General features: G+C 58.2%; 1 protein-coding gene across 1 annotated transcript in view; it reads left to right on the top strand.

Annotated features, from left to right (window-relative positions):
• SDK2 (sidekick cell adhesion molecule 2) overlaps nt 1-18,616 on the top strand; it is a 165,506-nt gene that overhangs the window by 64,202 nt on the left and 82,688 nt on the right. Inside the window, exon 2 of the mRNA XM_056138117.1 lies at nt 9,337-9,496. Coding sequence (XP_055994092.1) covers nt 9,337-9,496 — 160 coding nt within the window. The remainder of the gene's footprint in view (nt 1-9,336; nt 9,497-18,616) is intronic.

Genomic DNA, 18,616 nt, shown 5'->3' with positions numbered 1-18,616 from the left:
CCCAACTCTGACCCCCTCACTTCCTGCCTCTGTTTTCCAGACCCCAGAATCCCCCTCCCAGGAGAGGCGGTTTTCTTGAGCTTCGAGGCAATGGGTGACCCTAGAGATGTGTCTGCCCTCCTTTTTTTTGGGGGGGGGGGTCACACCTGGCAATGCACAGGGGTTACTCCTGACTCTGCACTCAGGAATTACTCTTGGCGGTGCTCGGGGGACCCTATGGGATGCTGGGAATCGAACCTGGGTGAGCTGCGTGCAAGGCAAACACCCTCCCCGCTGTGCTATCGCTCCAGCCCATGTCAACTCTCTTGTCCCTTCCAAGACCCTGTGTCTGAAGTGCCCTCACTAGCCAAGGTGGGGCGAGAGGCCAGTGCAGGGGAGTCCCGGACTCCCAGAAGCATGGCTGGGCTTGTAAATTCTGGCTCTCGGCTCCCTCCGGCCCCTGGAGGCTGGTGTCGCTCCATCCCCGCACCCACACGCTTAGGGACATGCAGTGGTGAGAAGCAGTAGCTGCGAAGGTTCCAGATGTCCCGTGGGACCGTCTCCGAGGGCCTGGCTGGAAGAGCTGAGCATGGAGTCCAGCACGCCCTCCCTGGGGGTGGCTGAGGGGACAGAGGGCGTCCCTGGCAAATGGCTCCCCCGGGGACAAGCGTCCCCAGAGAGAGTGGCCGAGTGCTACTGGCGACTTTTATGGCGCTAATGAATCTGGATGTGGATCCCTGTCAGACAAACACACATTCTAATCCGCGGAATCAGTTTAATCTCCTGCCCTGCTTCGAGAACGTGGGCAGCGTTCCCCCTCCCTTGGCTTAATTGTGAAATCAACCTGAGGAAATGAGACGCATTTTTCTTCCCCGAGGCCACCAGACCGGGCAGAGGCCCCAGCTATTGTTACCTGCGGCTCTGGGTGTGCCACCGCCCCAACCCCAGCGACTCACACAGCACAGGGGAGGGGTGTGAGGGAGGGCTTCTCCACGGGGGTCTGGCTGCGGCTGCTGACGGCTCCATTGCCCCCCGACTCTGGTGACAGGGGTGCCCTTCGCCTCCAGACCCAGCCTTGTGTCATAGCTATGCCAACAAGCCACCTCTCCACTTCCTGTCCCCCCACCCCCACTGAGTTCAGATGCCTGCCAGGGACCCCCCCTTCTCTCCGTTGTCCTCATCTTCACTCACTAGATCTCAGGGATGGGCTTGGGGAGGGGGGTTGTTCCTCAGTGGTGCTCAGGGAGTCTGGGCGGCTCCTGGACTGATGGCCCAGTGTAGGGGTTGTGTGGTGCCCTGCGGGAGAAAAGGGCTCTCACATGCCAGCATATTCCGGGCCCTCTGAGCCAGCTCCCTGGCCGGGTCTGCACTGTTCTTTCCCCGAAGCTTTCTTCCAGGAAAACGGTAATTGGGGGGGCTGGAGCGATAGCACAGCAGGTAGGCGTTTGCCTTGCATGCGGCCGACCCGTGTTCGATTCCCAGCATCCCATGTGGTCCCCTGAGCACTACCAGGAGTGATTCCTGAGTGCAGAGCCAGGAGTAAGCCCTGTGCATCGCCGGGTGTGACCCAAAAAGCAAAAAGAAAAAAAAAACGGGAATTGGGGTAGTTGGGGAGAGTGGGGAGATCCTCGGGGGACCCTGGGGCCTCAGGGATGAGTCTGGGGCTTCCACATGCCGGGCTCCTGCTGTGTCCCCTCACATCCCCTGGACAGGGATGCAGAGGCACACGGTGCAGATGTTAGGGGCCCGTCACCTCATTCCTCCTTCATTGTGCTCAGCCCAGCCCTGTTGGCACCCCTGGGACTCTCTCTCCCTCTGTGGCTTTATAGCAGAGCAATCCAGCAGGCCAAGCCGGCGAGGGGGTGGGGGGTGGGGCTGGGAGCACGCCCCTCCTGTTCCCCACCTGGTTTCTGATTCCCTGGGGCTGTGTTGGGGTGCAGTGGCCCTGCCCGCCCCTGCGAGTGGCCACCCCTAATCTGATTAGATTCGATGTGTATTCACACAAACCGATGATCCGCTCTGCGAGCTGCTGTCTCGAACATGCTTTGCGGAGCGAGAAATCCATTCGGCAGCAGCTGGCGAGCCAGGGACATCGTGGCTGTCCCCCCGCCCGGCCCCTGCCTCACTCGGGGCTGCTTCTGAAGGTCATTGTCGGGCTGAGGATTAAGGAAGACGGGAGCCTTCGCGGGGGCTAATGAAGCACTTGGCATGCGGCAGCGGCAGTGGACAAGCCAGGCTGGGCGTCTGTCAGGGCGAGAGGGGGGGGCGTGAATTAGCATCTCATTGATTAGGGGGTTGCAGGGGGCTAGGGACAGCTCAAACACCCGGGAGAAAGGGAGTAGCTGGGAGGCCTGTGTCCACTTATCACCCTCTCCCAGCACCCATCAGTCCTGTGCTCTAGACAGTTGGTGGGGGCAGGGGGGCGGGGCTGGAGCATCCCCCCTTAGGCACCATCCCGGGTGCGGCCCCCGCCTTAGGCGTCACCGGCAGTGGGGGTCCGTCCAAGCAGGGGGCAGGCAGGGCCCAAGCCTTCCGCCCTCTGAGGAGGTGAGGGGTGCAGGGCGCTGTGCTGGCTGTGAAGTGGGGTCCAGGAGAGCAGCAGGAGGAAGTAGGACCCCAAAGGTACCGGGAGGCCGAGGGTGCTCACAAGTGGGGGGTAGAAGGGGGAAGTTCTCAAGGGGATCGCACCACGGCTTAGAAGCTGGCCTCACATGCTGGGGGGAAAGGCAGCCAGGATAGAGAAGGGACTACTAACTGCACGATGCTTGGAGGGCTCACTTGGGATGGGAGATGCCTGCTGAAAGTGGACTATGGACCAAACATGATGGTTGCTTACTACCTGTATTGCAAACCATAACACCAAAAAAGGAGAGAGAGTTAAGAGGGAATGTGCCTGCCACGGGGAGGGGGGGAGGGGGATAGGGTGAGGGTGGTGGGAGGGATATTGGGAACACTGGTGGTGGAGAGTGGGCACTGGTGGAGGGATGGGTGCTTGGTCATTGTATGGCTGAAACATAATCACAAAAGTTTGTAAGTCTGTAACTGTATCTCATGGTGATTCATTTTAAAATATTTGAAAATTGGGGGGGAAAGCCCTGAGTCTCAGGGATCATGCCTGGGGAGGCTCAAGGAGCCAGCTGGGGATTGAACCTGGGTCAGCTGTGTGCAAATCAAGTGCTCTTTGTTCAAGCAGGGAAGAAGCACAGTCCCCGGGGTCAAGGGGCAGTGAGGGGGCTTCTGGCAGAGCACATGTCTGGCTGGGGTGATGCCGGGTTTGATCCCTTAAATCAGATAATCCCCTGAACACCCCCAGGGGTGAGCTGAGCACTGAGCTGGGAGGAGCCTCTGAATATAGCTGATGTGTGCACCCCCAATGCGCCCCTCCCCAAATATGCAGATGGGAGAAGGGGAAGGAAAGGAGTTGAGATCATATCTGGTCTCAGAAATAACGGGATGTGTGCTAGGAGAAAAGGAAGCTCAGATAGAGAAGGGAGCACCAAATAAAGGATGTTGGGAGGATCCTCCCAGGATGGGAGAAGCATGCTGAAAGTAGACTATAGACCAAACATGATTGCCACTCAATGCCTCTCTTGCAAACCACAAAACCCAAAAGGAGAGAGAGAGAACAAAAGAGAATGCCCTGCCACAGAGGCAGGGTGGGATGGGGGGGATTGGGGGTGGGAGGGATACTGGGACTCGTGGTGGTGGAAAATGGACACTGGTGGAGGGATGGGTACTTGATCATTGTATAACTGAAACCCAAGCACACTAATTTGTAAGTCTGTAACTGTACCTCATGGTGTTTCACAAATAAATAAATAAATAAATAAATAAAAAGAAAGAAATAACGAGATGGATCCTGGGGTAGCTTGGGCCGGGGACACCAACCCTCACCCCTGGATGTGACACCACAGCCAGGTAACCCCGACCCAAGGTAGTCGCAGAAACCGCTCAGGAGAGATACGGAGGCGTTTAATAAATAAAGTCAGGCGGGCTAAGGAGAAGGAACAAAAGGGGAGCTGGGAATTCACGCTGGAGAAGTAGGTTGGTGCCAATCCTCGGTGACGGTGACGGTGACGGCTTAGCAGGACCCCACGGCTCTGCGGGAGCCAGTAATTGTGGGAGCTCGCACGTTTGGAACTACAATCGGGTTCCTTTTCATTCCCAGGGAGTGCGGGTGACGAGTTGTAACTGTAACACAATATAAGTATCCCGTAAGATAATGAGCAAGAAAGAAAGTTACAAAAGAGGCCTGGAGTGAAAAGCAGGCGCCCTCCCACCCCTGCTTCCCCCCCCCCAGCGCCTCACCCACCCACCCACCGCCTTATGCACTCCCCTAAAACAGTCTGTGACTCTACGAGCCATTATATTTTTACACTCGGAGGGAAAAAACGTGCGCATGGGTAGTAGCAGATTAGTCACCCCCCTTCTAGACCTCCTTCCCACCCACCCCCACCTCTTCTTTAGCTGTAGCTCTCAAAGATTGCCCTGGAGGACCAGGTAGTCCAGTGGGAAGGGCTCTCGCCTGGCGTAAGGCAGACCAGGATTTCATCCCCAGCACGTCACAGGGTCTGATAAGAATGACCCCTGAGCACAGAGCCAGGAATAGCCCTGAGCACTGTGGGCCGTCCCCACAAGACCATCTCACTCGCCAGCTGGGATTTGGGGGTTCTCAGGTGGGGACTGGGGAGAAAGTAGCGACAAGCAGGAAGGGGGTGGGGTTGGGGGGAGGCAGGGTCTAGCCGGCCATGTGCAGCTGATGGTTTGGGGATGCATTGGGGCTCCAACCACTCTTTGTGAGACATGGGGTCACCCCACTGGGCAATGAAGCCATGGGGGGTCCTGGGATATCCCCCGGGAGGGGAACACCTAGTTTGCCTGTAGACACACTTCATAGGAATGCGTTTGCGTTAGGGGGTGCCACCCCGGGGGGATTGAGGGGCAGAACCCTGGGCTCCTGCATTCAAAGTCCCGTGAGCACTCCCAGGCCCCTAAAACTTTAACGTTAGGGGAAAAGGAGAAGCCAGGGGTGAGAGGAAGAGCCAACAAGACAGTCCCGTGTCCACTCATTTCCAAGGTCCCAGGAGTCATCTTTTGGGCGAGGTGTCCCCAGCTGCCCTCCTGCACCCTGAGATGTTCAGACAGTTCATGCAGTTTCCACATAGCTTCATGCAGTTCCATAGCTTCATGCAGTTCCCGTAGCTGCATGCAGTTCCCGTGAACTCTCGCACCGCCTTCCCAGGCCTCTGATTTATGACCTTTATTATGGTTCTATATATTTTTGGTATCAGGAAACCAAGCTCTTTGTCCATGATAAAAGTTGCAAATATCTTTCCCCGCTTGTCGTTTGGTCGCTTCTTTTTCTTTATGGCTACTTTCCCCCAGGTGCTGGGAGCCATCCGTCTCCTCTGAGGACTTCCTGGAGTCTGTGTAGTACTTAGAAAGTATTTGGAAGTACTTCACCTCGCCAAGACTATATATTTTTAAACCTTGGTGATTTTTCCCCCCTGTTTCTTTTAGAATTTCTTTTTCTTTCTTTTTTTTTTTCATGTTTAAAACATTGATCCCTCCAGCATTTATTTTGAGGCAGTGTGAGGAAAAAACTCAATGTTATTTTTTCCCCCCAAATGGCTCCCTTGCTGTTCCAGAACCATTTGTTGAATAATTGATCTTCTCCCTACTGACTTGAAATGCTGCTTCATGTATTAAATAATCCCTTATGCACTATTTTTAGATAAACTACCTATTGCTTCCTGCGCCTGATTGTCCAGAAACACACGGTTTTCATTATTGCAGCTTTATTAGGTACTCCCACATCTTTCTTTGTAATCTTTTTGCACTCACTTTTCCAGAATGTTCTTGGCTAGTTTATTGATTTTCTTTTCTGTATTCCTTTACTTTTTTTTTTTGTAGTTGGGATAATATGGTTGCTGTAATTGTTTGGTTTAGTTTTGGGGCCACACCTGGTGGTGCTTACGGCTTACCCTGGCTCTGCGGTCCAGGGATCACTCCTGGTGATGCTCAAGGGACCATATGGGGTGCTGGGGATCGAACCTGGGTTGGCCACGTGCAAGGCAAGACCTTACCCATGGTCCAGTGGTGCCAACGCCCAGTTACTGTGCTGCTCACCCTGTCCAGAGTCCCCACCTCTCCATCACTGTCCTGATGTCACCTCTGGTCCTCCTCCCTCCCATCCCAGTCTCTCCCACCATCACTTGGTCCCCCAGTTCTGTAGTCAGAGTCCCAGATTTGTGGTCAGCAGAGAGGTATTATAACCATGTGTTGTTTCTCTCTCTACCACATACAGATCACCCCATTTGGCGGGAGGGGACCACACGCAGTGGTGCTCAGGGCTTACTCCTGGCTCTGTGCACAGGAATCACTCCTGGCCAGGCTCAAGACCCTGTGGGATTCCAGGGACTAAATCTGGGTGGCCTGCCTACAATTTGAGCACCCCGCCTGCTGTACTGTAGCTCCAGCCCCTCAGGCCTCCCCAATTTTGTCTTTCTCCAATTCTAACTTATTTCACTTCATATGACCCCCTCCAGCGCCATGTGGAAGAAGAAGACATGTTTGGCTTTTTTCTCGGAGCAGAGAGGGTCCGCTGCATGTCCAGCCCCATCTTCTTTAGCAGTTTCCGTTCCCTGGCCGTTGTCCTCAGAGTTGCAGTGAACCAGCATGAACTTTAGAATCACTGTGGTTAAAACAAATGCTTGGCGTGTGTGTTTCCAGCATGAGGGAGAGCTTACAAGGACGACATCTAAGTGTTGGATTTTGCTTTCCACAATTCTCCGTTCTCGCTGGGAGAAGGTGCCCAGGGGGCTGCCGTGTACAGCCGTATGAGTTATGCACTGCACAACCCCGAGCGGTGCTGGGAGGGAGCTGCTGCCCCTGGCCAGGGGTGGGACTTGTCTCTGCTTCCGGGGTTATCACCTGCGTGTGCCATCCTAGACGTGCAGCTTTTCCCTGAAGCTCATTCTTGGTCACATATGCCCTTGTGTGTTCACTCTTTCCTGTGTGTGCATGTGCTCTTGTGTGCCTATAGTGCCTGTGTGCTCACATGTGCCTGTGTAAGTTCACAGGAGCCCACAACATATGTCTGTGTGTTCACCTGTGCTCACATGTGTCTGTGTATGTTCATATGTGCGCACATGTGTGTCTGTGTGTGCACATATGTCAGTGTGTGTTCATATGTGCCCGTGTGTGCCTGTATGAGCACATATGCTCATGTGTCTGTGGTTCACATGTGCCCACATGTGTCTGTGTAGACACATGTGTCCGTGTGTGTTTGCATGTGCCCATATGTGTGCCTGTACGGATACATGTGCATATGTGTCTGTAGTTCACATGTGCCCACATGTGTTTGCATATGAGCCTGTGGGCTCACGTGTGCCATGTGCGTGTCTGTGGCGGGCACACACCCCACAAGACAGTCGCTCCTGGCTCTGTGCCAGCCAGGCCCCCGAGCCCGCCACTGAAGGGCTGGCGTGTCGTGGTTTTTGAGCTGCCACAGTGCTAAGAGGGTTTGCCAGACACCATCCAAAGGCTCTTGAAATCGGCTGGAGGATGTGAACGCGACTCGGAAACGTCAATGCGTGTTTGTTAAACCGAGAGGAGCTGCGGGGGCGAGTGGGCATGGAGGGTGCCCAGGCTGCGGGCCAGGCTGGTGGGTGCCCGCCAGCCTCTCCCAGGCTGGCTAGAGACGGGCAAGGGCGGCCCCACCCACGCAGTCCTGCAAGTGTCTCGGCTGTCCGAGGAGGGCTGGGGGCCTGGATTCAATCCCAGCGCGGAGATAAAACTCAACAGTTACAGAGTAGGGGGCGACCGGGCAGGGGGACACATGGACAGGTTCCAGGTTCCGTCCACGCCTCTGAAGTCCAGGAGTGCCCCTGCGGGTGGCCCTGGCAGTACCCTGACATCCCTGGGTCCGAGCACAGAGTCACAGCCTGAGCCTGGGTCTTTGGGGCCCCTTTGTTCCCCGGGCCCCCACGAGAGCAAGGGACTCGAGATGGGGGAAGATCGAAGGCCCAGGAGAGAGGGGCTTGCAGGGTCCCTGTGTCCCGCCAGGACTTGTCCCATTGTCTCCTCCCAGGGAGGGAGGGCCCCACAGAGCCACAGCACACCCCAAGGAGGAGAGGGCCTGGGGTGCGAGTCCTGCTGGAGAGCACGGCTCTGCTGTGGGTGTCGGGTGGGGTGTGATGGATACTGAACTTGCTGGAAGCCGGGTACCCCGGTTCTGGGGCCATCTGAGGGAGAAAAGATGGTGCTGGGGCCCCAGTGGGGTGCAAGTGAGCCTGAGCTCGTGTCCACTCGAGGGGTGTGGGTGGGCCCTGAGCTTGTGTCCACCAATGGGGTGCGGGCGGGCCCCGGGCGTGCTCACTCATGGCTGAGCCTTCTGACCTTCAGGGCACATGCCCTCAGGTTCAGTGTGGGGGACCCTTTCCCCGACCCTAGGACAGCCCCTCACCCTGGAAGGCGGGTCCCTGGCCCATGTGGTTGGGGCGTATGGGTGAGATGAGGCCTCGGGGTGCTTTGGTCTTCTTTCCTGCCACCTGCCCCCACTTCCTTTAGGCCCGTCCTCACCTTCTGGCCAAGAGGGCAGAAAGGGAGGTGTCCACTGGGACCTGGGCCAGTGCACCCCCTGAAGTCGGAGGGGGTCCCTGATGGATGCGGCTCATGAGTAATATTGGGGGATAATATTGGGGGACTAAAGGGGACCTGACAGAGGCATCACAAGGACCCTAGACACAAGTACACACACACACACAGACTCACACTCACACAAACACACACACACACATGCACTCACACTCACACACATATCCACACACACAAATTCACATATATTCACACACTCATATACTCATTCACACACACATATGCACTCAAACACTCACATATGCACTCACACACGCACTCATGCACACACACATTCACACAGGCAGACACACACTCAGACACACACTCACAGACACTCACACACTTACACACACACTCTCACACATGCCCCAGGCTATGCTCTCTGCCCAGGCAGCCCCATGGTGTGAGAATGGGGAGGTTGAGGCAGGCTGGCCCAGGCTGGGACAGGAGGATGAGACGGGAGGTGGGGCGTGGGGCACTCTCTGCATGGTTGTAGGGTCTGCCGGCACCTCGGGGCGTGGACCCCCCCCCCAGCAGGCAGCATCTGCCCCTGCGTCTGCCTGGCCGAGCTGCCGACACACCCCGCTCCATCCGCTCTTGGGGGAACCAAGGGCCTGAAGTAGAGGGGGCAGCGGGGGTCATGGGACTAGAGGACAGTGGGAGGTGCGGGGGCAGCCAGGACAGCCCTGGGCCTGATGCGTGCGTGTGTCCCCTCAGATGATGTGGCCCCCTACTTCAAGATGGAGCCGGTGCGGACACAGGTACACCTGGAGGGGAACCGCCTGGTGCTGACCTGCATGGCCGAGGGCAGCTGGCCACTGGAGTTCAAGTGGCTTCACGATGGCCGGGAGCTGACCAAGTTCTCACTGGAGTACAGGCAAGTGCCCACAGCCGGTGCGCCAGGGGCGGAGGCTCTGGCCAGAGAGGCAGCGGTTTGGGGGTGTGGGGGTGCCCCACGGGGGAGAGGACTTTGCCCTGCTGAGCCCGTAGAGTCTAACGGAGTCCCGGGGGCACAGATGGCCCAGCCGGGGGCTCGGGGCTTGTGCTGTGGTGCTGGGCCGCAGCTTGCAGCCAGCAACCCTCTTGCCACTCCCGGGGATGCTGTGGGCCAGGCACAGAGGGGTCCACACAGAGGGGTACACAGAGGGTCCATGCAGAGGGGTTCATGCAGAGGGGTACATGCAGGGGGTACATGCAGAGGGGTACACAGAGGGGTACACGCAGGGGGGTACATGCAGAAGGGTACACAGAGGGTCCACACAGAGGGGTACACAGAGGGGTCTACGCAGAGGGGTACACACAGAGGGGTACACAGAGGGTCCATGTAGAGGGGTACATGCAGAGGAGTACATGCAGAGGGGTCCATGCAGAGTGCTACACAGAGGGTCCATGCAGAGGGGTGCGTGCAGAGAGGTACACAGAGGGGTTCACGTGGAGGGTACACAGAGGGTCCACGCAGAGGGGTACATGCACAGTAGTACACAGTGGGGTCCACGCAGAGGGTACGCAGCAGAGGGGTATACAGAGGAGTACACGCAGGGAGTACACAGAGGAGTGCACGCAGAGGGGTACACAGGGGGGTATACGCAGCAGTGGGACATGCCTCTCTGCTGGGCGCCTCAGGGTGCAATCCGGGGACAGCTTCCCAGGCATGACTGCAGCTCTGCCTGTCCTGTGACCAGCCCTTGCAAGGGGAGGCAGGAGAAGGGACGGAGGGAAGGGTGGAGGCGGGGGGAGGGGGGGAGTCCCCGGGGAGGGGCCCCGCAGGGAGTGAGGGCAGGTGCTCCCCAGCTAGGCCTGGCCTGAGACCCTCCTCGCCTCCCCCTCCCCCTGCTCCCTCCTCAGCCTTTTCTTTTGGCCCCTGAAACTCAGGGCTATGATTAATCCCATGGCCTGACACGTTTAATTGGTTTTTGTTGGGGAAACAAGATTGTCCATCCCGGGAGATCTGGATACAGATCTGGCCCCCGGGACAGAACACAGCCCGCTGGAGCTGCGCCCCCCCCCCCCTACCGAGAAGCCCCCTGCAGACAGGAGCAGGGCTCAGGCAGGGCGGCCTGAGTTTGGGGTGAACCATCGCCCCCAGTTGTATATGGGCTGGTGGGTGCAGCCCGGGTGACACAGCACAGGACACCCGCCTTCCCTCTGGGGGTGCAGACCAGGTCTGGGCTCGGGTCTCCAGGGTGATGAGGGTCTGGGGGGGCCTGGGCGGCCCTGGGGGGAGTTTTCAGTTGGGGGCCCAGAGCCGCTCCTGAACGTTTACCCAGCATTAGTACTGCGTCCTTTGGACAGTGGGCATCTGCACATTTGCAAATGGGACCAGTTGTGGGAGGGGTCCCCAGGCCATCCCCCACAACCTCTTTAAAGGAGTCAGAGGCCAAGTTGGGAGTTCTCCCTCTACCTCTTGGAGCAGCTCCTGGTGCCTGGGGCATATGGACGCCAGACCAAAGGTCTCTTCCTTTACTGGCGTTACTTGGTACCCCTTCACTTCTGTCTGCAAGTGGCTCCCTCTCTCATCCCCTTTAAAATAATCTGCCACCAGGGCTGGAGCAATAGCACAGTGGGGAGGGCGTGTTTGCCTTGCACGCGGCCAACCTGAGTTCGATTCCCAGCATCCCATATGGTCCCCTGAGCACCGCCAGGAGTAATTCCTGAGTGCAGAGCCAGGAGTAACCCCTGAGCATCACTGGGTGTGACCCAAAGGGGGGGGGGGGGAATAAAAATAAAAAAACCTGCCACCGGGAAGCTCATGAATTTTTCCTCCTGGACTGTAGTTTCGTTGTTTCACTTTTTCCATTCAAGCTCGGGGACTAGTTCCAGGTCAGGGCTTGGGGGTCTCCCCTGGCAGCTGAGCTGGGGCTCCAACCTGAGGTTGCCCCCGCACAAAGCAGGTACCCCCAGCCTGGGCATCATCTCCTCGGCCTCCTGTCGCGGTGGCCGCCCCATCATTGCTCCTTCCCAGACTCATGGTGATTCTCACCCGCATTCTCCCCTCCCCACAACAAATCCAGCCCAGGCTGAAGAGCGAAAGCTGGACCCCTGCCCTTTTTGTTTGGTTGGTTGGTTTGGGGGCCACATCCAGAAGTACTCTGGGCTGATTCCTGGCTCTGTGTTCAGGGATCACTTCTGACAGGCTTGAGGGACCCTGTGGGATGCCGGAGATTGAACTAGGGTCAGCCACATGCAAGGCCAGCGTCCTCCCAGCTGTCCTCTCTCTCTGGCACTGGTTTTGGGTGTCTGGTTTTAGGGTTTTGTTTGTTTTCTAGGTCACACCCTACAGTCCTCAGGACTGACTCCTGGCTATGCGCTTAGGGATCACTCTTTTTTGTTTGTTTGTTTTTCTTTCTCTCTTTTTTTTTTCTTTTTGGGTCACACCCAGCGATTCACAGGGATTACTCCTGGCTCATGCACTCAGGAATTGCTCCTTGCGATGCTCTCAGGGGACCATAGAAGATGCTGGGGATTGAACCTGTGTCTGCCTCGTGCAAGGCAAACACCCTCTCTGCTGTGCTATCGCTCCAGCCCCGGGGATCACTCCTGACAGAGCTCAGGAGGCTATATGGGGTGCTGGGGATCGAGCCCATGTTGGCTGTGTGTGAAGTCAGTGCCTTCCCCACTGTGCCATCGCCCCGGGTCCTCTGTGATGCAGCTCTGTGGGATGCATAGGGCTCGCTTGCTTTCTGGGCTCACCTTTTAAATAAGCACATCGTGGAGATGGTTATCCCGGGCGGGCGGTCAGATGCTCAGGCCCACGCTGCCCCACCACTGCTGGCCACTGTAAAGCTTGCAAAGCTCTGGCTTGGAGTCTTGGGATAATATCCAATTTCCAGGCAGAAAGCTGGATTTATTCAGCCAGTTGAGAGGAAGTCAGGTTGGAAGTGCTGCTGTAAATTCAGCCGTTTCCCACCTGAAGGAAGAAGTTTCTATTGGCAGCTGCTCTGAGGGGCTTATTGTCAGTGAGATGTGTGTGTGACAAGGACCGTGTGTGTCACATGTGCAGTGTGTGTGTGGCACCTCCGTGAGGTTAAGTCTGAGCATCGGTGCTATAGGTGCAGCTTGGGGAGGATGGGGACTTCCTGTCCACCGTGGGGGCAGGGTGCTGACCTGTCTGTGGCAGCTCTGTGACCTTGGACAGAATTTCCCCTGCTCCATGACTGCCTCCGAGCAGGAGTGATGGGGTGGGGGGAGGTGGCCCTTGAGCCCGCCTGTTCCGGCCCGGTGCAGCAGGCGTGAATAAAGGGCCCCTTCCGGGAGGACATGAGGTTGCTGTCTCCTGAGGGTCAGGGGCCGAGTCTAACAGCAACCCTCACACCACCCCCAGAAATGATGGCGTGCAGGCGAGCTCCTTCCCCATGACGATTCACAGCATCTCCGGATGCGGATGCAGGAACACATGAGACCAGGCCCCTTCCAGAGCCCCTGGCAGGAGCCTTGCTGATGACATATTCAAACCACTTTGAAACCAGCCTTCAGGTCTCAGTGCCCTTGGCCTGTCCCTGCACCCCTATGGCACTTGGCTGGTGTGGGGAGGGGATACTCAGGGGAGCCAGACCCAGTGCCCAGCCTGCCCCAGGCAGATGTCCCTGGCTGCAGGGAGCGGGGAGGCAGGGTGGGACCCCTGGGTGTGATGACACTGGAGGAGGCCAGAGAGTAGCGAGGGAGGCCCAGCAACCCTCGGGGTCCCGGGGGACAGGGAAAGCCTCCCGGACCAGCTGCCTTGCTTCTGTGCCTGGCCTATGGAGGGTGAGCAGGGGGACGAGGCCAGCAGAGCTCCCGGCCACTCTCACCAGGCAGCGGTTCCAGGAAAGTGGGGCCGAGGCAACCTGGGCCCATAGCTCAGGGAGTGTCCGTGACTCATCCAAGGCTGCACTGCCAGCCCGGAGGGGACAGTCTCACCCAGAGTCAGCCCAGCCCGGCCCAGGGCCTTTCCTGCTTGTCCTCCCCGAGGCCTGGGGCTCTGCAGAGGACCAGCCTTCTAACTTGCTACAAAAAGTCACCTAGAAGTGCTCACCCCCAGAGAGCAGCCTGGACAAGCCGCCCTAAGCGTGTCACCCCAGAGAGGCCACCTAAGCGTCACTTGGACAGGCCCCCTGAGCATCACCTGGACAAGCCCCTAACCTCAGGCCTGGTGTGGGCAGCGCCCATGGGGCAGCATCTCAGACCTTCATGGTACAGAGACGCCCAGTTTGGTGCTGCCCACGTCCAGGCCCACCCTAGTTCAGGTCCAGTGCCCACTAAAGACCTGAAAGCCCAGGATTCAGTCCAGATGGGTTCCCTTGCTCCCCCACAGAGCACCAGGAGATGCTGGCAGCACCCCCAACTCTTTCCAGGCAAACCGAGACCTTCCCCCGGCCTGGCCCAGAGTGGAGGTTCCCCGAAGAAGTCAGGATGCGTGTGTGTGTGTCTGTGTCTATGTATCTGTGTGTGTCTGTGTCTATGTGTCTGTTGTATCTGTGTGTCTGTGTGTGTCTGTGTCTATGTGTCTGTTGTGTCTGTGTGTGTCTGTGTGTGTCTGTGTATATGTCTGTGTTTCTGTGTCTGTTATGTGTCTGTGTGTGTCTGTGTGTCTGTGTTTCTGTGTCTGTGTGTGTCTGTGTGTATGTCTGTATTTCTGTGTCTGTGTATGTGTGTGTGTGTCTGTGTTGAAGTGTCTGTGTTTCTGTGTCTGTGTGTCTGTGTCTGTGTGTCTGTGTGTGTCTGTGTTGAAGTGTCTGTGTGTCTGTGTGTGTCTGTGTGTATGTCTGTGTGTCTGTGTCTGTGTGTCTGTGTGTGTCTGTGTTGAAGTGTCTGTGTGTCTGTGTGTGTCTGTCTGTGTGTGTGTGTGTGTTGGCGGGGGGGGGGGGGGCGGGCAGACGCCAAGCTGGCCCAGAAGGAATCGGGGGACGCGCCATAGCCGGGCTGATGGGACTGGCAGGAAGAACATGGGGGGGCCCTGGATTTGGCTCGAGGAGGACAAGGCCTGTGTCTGCGGCTCCTGCCCCTCCACCTCCTCACACCCCCTCCCCGACTTGAGGGGACAACACCCCAAGCCTTCTCGTGCCTTCCCTCACCTGCCCTAACCCCTATGCCAGCTGGAAAGAGAAGAGTGCCCTGCTCCTTCTCGAAGATTCAACCCAGCCTGGTCCTGATGCACACTGGGCCCAGCCTCAGTTTCCCCGTCTGCTCAGTGCCTTCTGGGAGCAGCTCATCACAGCAGTCCAGAGGAAAGGGCTCCCGGGTCCCGCCCATCTCCTCTCCCCTCCCCTGCTCTCCCCTTTTCCTTCCTCTGGCCTGGGGGATGGGGGTCCCCCCAGCTCCTCACCATCAACAAAGCCAGACCCACCCACCCCCCCGCGACCCACTTCCAGCCTCCTTGCGGCCTCCTCTGACTCAGCCCCGAGTTTGGCCATGGTGTCTGGAAGCTGAAGGCTGCCTGCCGGTGGGGGAGCCGGGATGCAGGGATTAGTTATGATGGGCATAAATTGAATTTTAATAGAGATGTCCGTGGCACAGCGCCAGTGTACTCAGGCAAAGGGAAGGTAGTAATTAAAAGTTAACGAGTTTAGAAATGGTGGGATCCTCAGGGAGGGTGGGGGGCGGGGTGGGGAGGAGGAAAGCCCCCCAGCCGAGTGGGGACGGTGGCCCTCTGGAAAGAGGACTGAACCTCCAACCATGCGGGCAGGGTTTGAGGAGTCACGGGAGTAACTGTGAGGAAAGCCGTGTCCAGGAGCAGACTTCTCTGCCTCGAGAATGTCCACCTTGGGGCTGCCCCCCAGGGCCCCCTGCGCTATACCAGCAGCCCTTCCCCCAGATGTGCCAGTGGGGGACCTTTAGGAATGAGTATTCTAGGGCCAGGGACGGAGATGTCCCAATGGGCTGGAGCCCCCAATTCCATCCCTGGCACCATGGCGTCCCCCAAGCATCACTCAGTGTGGCCCCAAACCCCTAAAGTGACGCAGTGTTTGGAGTGCAGAGCTGGGCCCACCCCAGAGTGTCCTGTGGGAAATAGACCACAGGTACCTTGCAGCTGTGTCCAGCCCTGGGGGCACCACTGAGGAGAGGGGGTGAGGGAGAGGGGTCTCTCCTGCCTCGCCTTTTCCTGCTAGCGTTGGGCGGTTCTTCCTGTTGCTCCCCAAGATTCTTTGGGGTAGGAGGAGCAGGGTGGGTGAGGCAGATGGGAGCCAGAGGCTCTAAGAGGGCCCCAGGATTGGGTTGCCCCTGTCCCCTACCCCAGCAGCCGGAAGGCTCTGGCTCCTGGACCGGTACGGCCCCAATCACAGTTTGATAGTGGCCGAGTGGCAGATGAGGTGCAGCTGGCAGAGATTTGGGGTCGCCACATGGCTTAGCACTCCAGGTGCAGACCCCTCTGAGCAAGGTCCGCACCCCCCCCTTTCAGACGGGTAGCTCCTAAGGCTGCCGATATGATAGTCTGGGGATGGAACCAGACCCTGTCTGGACTTGAGAACCTCAGCCTGGCCCTGCTAAGGGACTGGAGGCCGGAGGGACTTCGTGAGGAGGGGAGAGGCTGTAGGGAGAGCCCCTCCCCCACCAAGTCAGGGCAGTGGGTGGGCGGTGAGGGCCAAGGCTGCTTCCTGGGCCTCTGGTTGGTGTTGCAATAATTATGCCAATTAAGATGAATAAGTTCAAAATGTAAAAGGGGAAACAGGAACAAAGGCTGTGGTCGGCCAGGCATTGGCTGTCTCGGTTTCCATAGCAACCCCCCAGCCTCACACTCCCGAATAGGGCTTGGCGTTGGGAAGAAGTGGGACCCCCTTTGCAGGACAGTGAGTGGTTGGTGTCAGACCACTGGACAGTGGGGGCCCCAGAGGGGCCCACCCAGGGCCTTTGAGACAGTCCTGGCCTCAGGCTTCCTGGCCAAGCCCTCCCCTGCATTTGGGAAGGTCTGCCTGGAAGGAAAAGGGGCGTGAGTCAGTGTCGATTGGATCCAAACTCAGGGGGTGGGGCAGGAGTGTGGACTCGCCACTGCCCCCCCATTCTTCACGGAAGGGTCTAGAACAAGCAAGTGCACCCCCAAGAGCCACACCCTCACCTCCCCCTCCCTCCCAAGGACTGATGAGCTTCCCAGGATCCATCTCCCTGGCAGCTCCGGGAACAGGTGCTGGGGGCACCCAGACTCCCGGAAACTCAGAATAGAACCGGTGATGAACGGCTTGGATGAGAGAAGGCGATTGATTGCGGCGCGCAGAAACATAACATGCAAATCAGAAAGCATTGGATCATTCATCACCTGGAGCTAGCACCTTCGCTGGGGCCTGCCTCAGGCACCCCAAACTCAGAGTGGGTATGGGGATGGTGGGCATGGCTCAGTGCTGAGGCAGTGGGCAGAGGTGCAAGTGGGCGTGGCTCTGTTAAGGAGGCGGGCAGAGGTGCCGGTGGGCGTGGCTCTGTCTGAGGAGTTGGGCAGAGGCGCCGGTGGGTGTGGCTCTGTGCTGAGGAGGCGGGCAGAGGTGCTGGTGGGCGTGGCTCTGCTGAGGAGGTGGACAGAGGCACTGGTGGGCGTGGCTCTGTGTTGCGTGCAGAGGCGCCGGTGGGCGTGGCTCTGTGCTGAGGAGGTGGGCAGAGGCACCAGTGGGCGTGGCTCTGTGCTGAGGAGGCGGGCAGAGGCGCTGGTGGGCGTGGCTTATGCTGAGTGGGGCGGAGGCTCGGGTGGGCTGGCTGTGAACTGGAGTGTGTGGACAGAGGCGGCCCCCTCCTCACAGGCATGTATATATCTTTGGCCTGAGCTACTGAGCACGAAGTCCCAGCACACAGAGGGGCTGGGGACCCTGCTTGCCTTGAGACCCCGGCGCCACAGGCGTATTGCATCCTCCTTGGCATCAGTCAGGGATGCCTGGGGCCGCAGCTGATCTAGACTGATGCCCAGGGAGTTGGAATGACCCAGGACCCAGCGAGTGAATGGCATCACGGCTCTGAGAATCCCAGGGCTGCTGGCTGGAGACCAGCGCTTCCTGCAGCCCCCACCAGCCCTGACCTTAGCGCTTCACAGGACTGGTCACATCCCCCCAGGCATGCCTTCTGGATGTCGAGAGTACAGAGCTGGGGTCTGCACCTGTGGCTCTGCCACCACCGGCTCTGTGACCTTGGCCAAGTGCCCTAATCTCTCTGAGCTGTGGCTTCACCATTCATGCCATCTGCCATGTTTGCCGAGAATTCATTCTGACTTATAGGGCAGTGAGGAATTAGTGGAGTCTCCCGTATAAAAGGCTTATGACCACCCAATTTCTTTGTTATTGCCACGCCTCCAATTTCTGAGGTGGCAGGGAGGCTCACAGAGGTGAGGCCCCCTGTCCAAGCCCACCCACCCACAGTGCTCTCACTCAGGCCCCTCCTGCTCCCCTGAGCACACACCAGACCTGGGAAACCGAGCACTTTCTGGCCTCAGTGGAAGAGCAGCCCAGACCCCCTCTATGGAGATAGGTAGATCCCAGAGCCAGGGCTGGCGGGTGGACTCTGCCTGTCACATCACTGGTTCAGAAATGAGGAGCCCAGAGACCTCCGCCAGCGGGTGAGACTCTAACCTGGAGGCAGGTCTGGGGAAGAGCAGGGGGTCCTCCGCCTCCCCGAGAGACACCCCCACCACACCCTGCAGGGTGACCAGCCCCATAGATGACAGCAAGCAAGGTGGGGGGGGGGACCCCAGGGACCAGGGAGGAGGTGGTCTGACCCTCACCAGCATCATCCAGGAGAAATCAAGAGCCTGGAGTGGGGGAGAGGGGACGCCGGGGAGCGGGACTCAGCCGGGCAGGACTCACCCGGTCCCTGTGCCGCCCGCACCCCCAATGCTTCTGACCTCCTTAGTATTAATTATCCGTTATCCTTTGGGGTAATTAAGGGCCATGGCAAGTCCCTTCCGGCTCAGTGATGAGCCAGGCTGGGGGGTTGGAGAGGCCCAGAGGCCCAGGGGTTAAATCCTTAATGGCAGCGGAAAAAAAGCCAGCGCTGAGCCCAATTCCGTGTGCCCGGGCAGCGTCACGGCGGCCTCCCGGTCCTTCCCTGG

Source organism: Sorex fumeus, unplaced genomic scaffold (assembly GCF_029834395.1).
Source record: "Sorex fumeus unplaced genomic scaffold, SorFum_2.1 ptg000128l, whole genome shotgun sequence".
Classification (NCBI taxonomy): Eukaryota; Metazoa; Chordata; class Mammalia; order Eulipotyphla; family Soricidae; genus Sorex; species Sorex fumeus.
The sequence above is the reverse complement of the archived record's forward strand: the minus strand, read 5'-3'. Positions and strand labels throughout refer to the sequence as shown.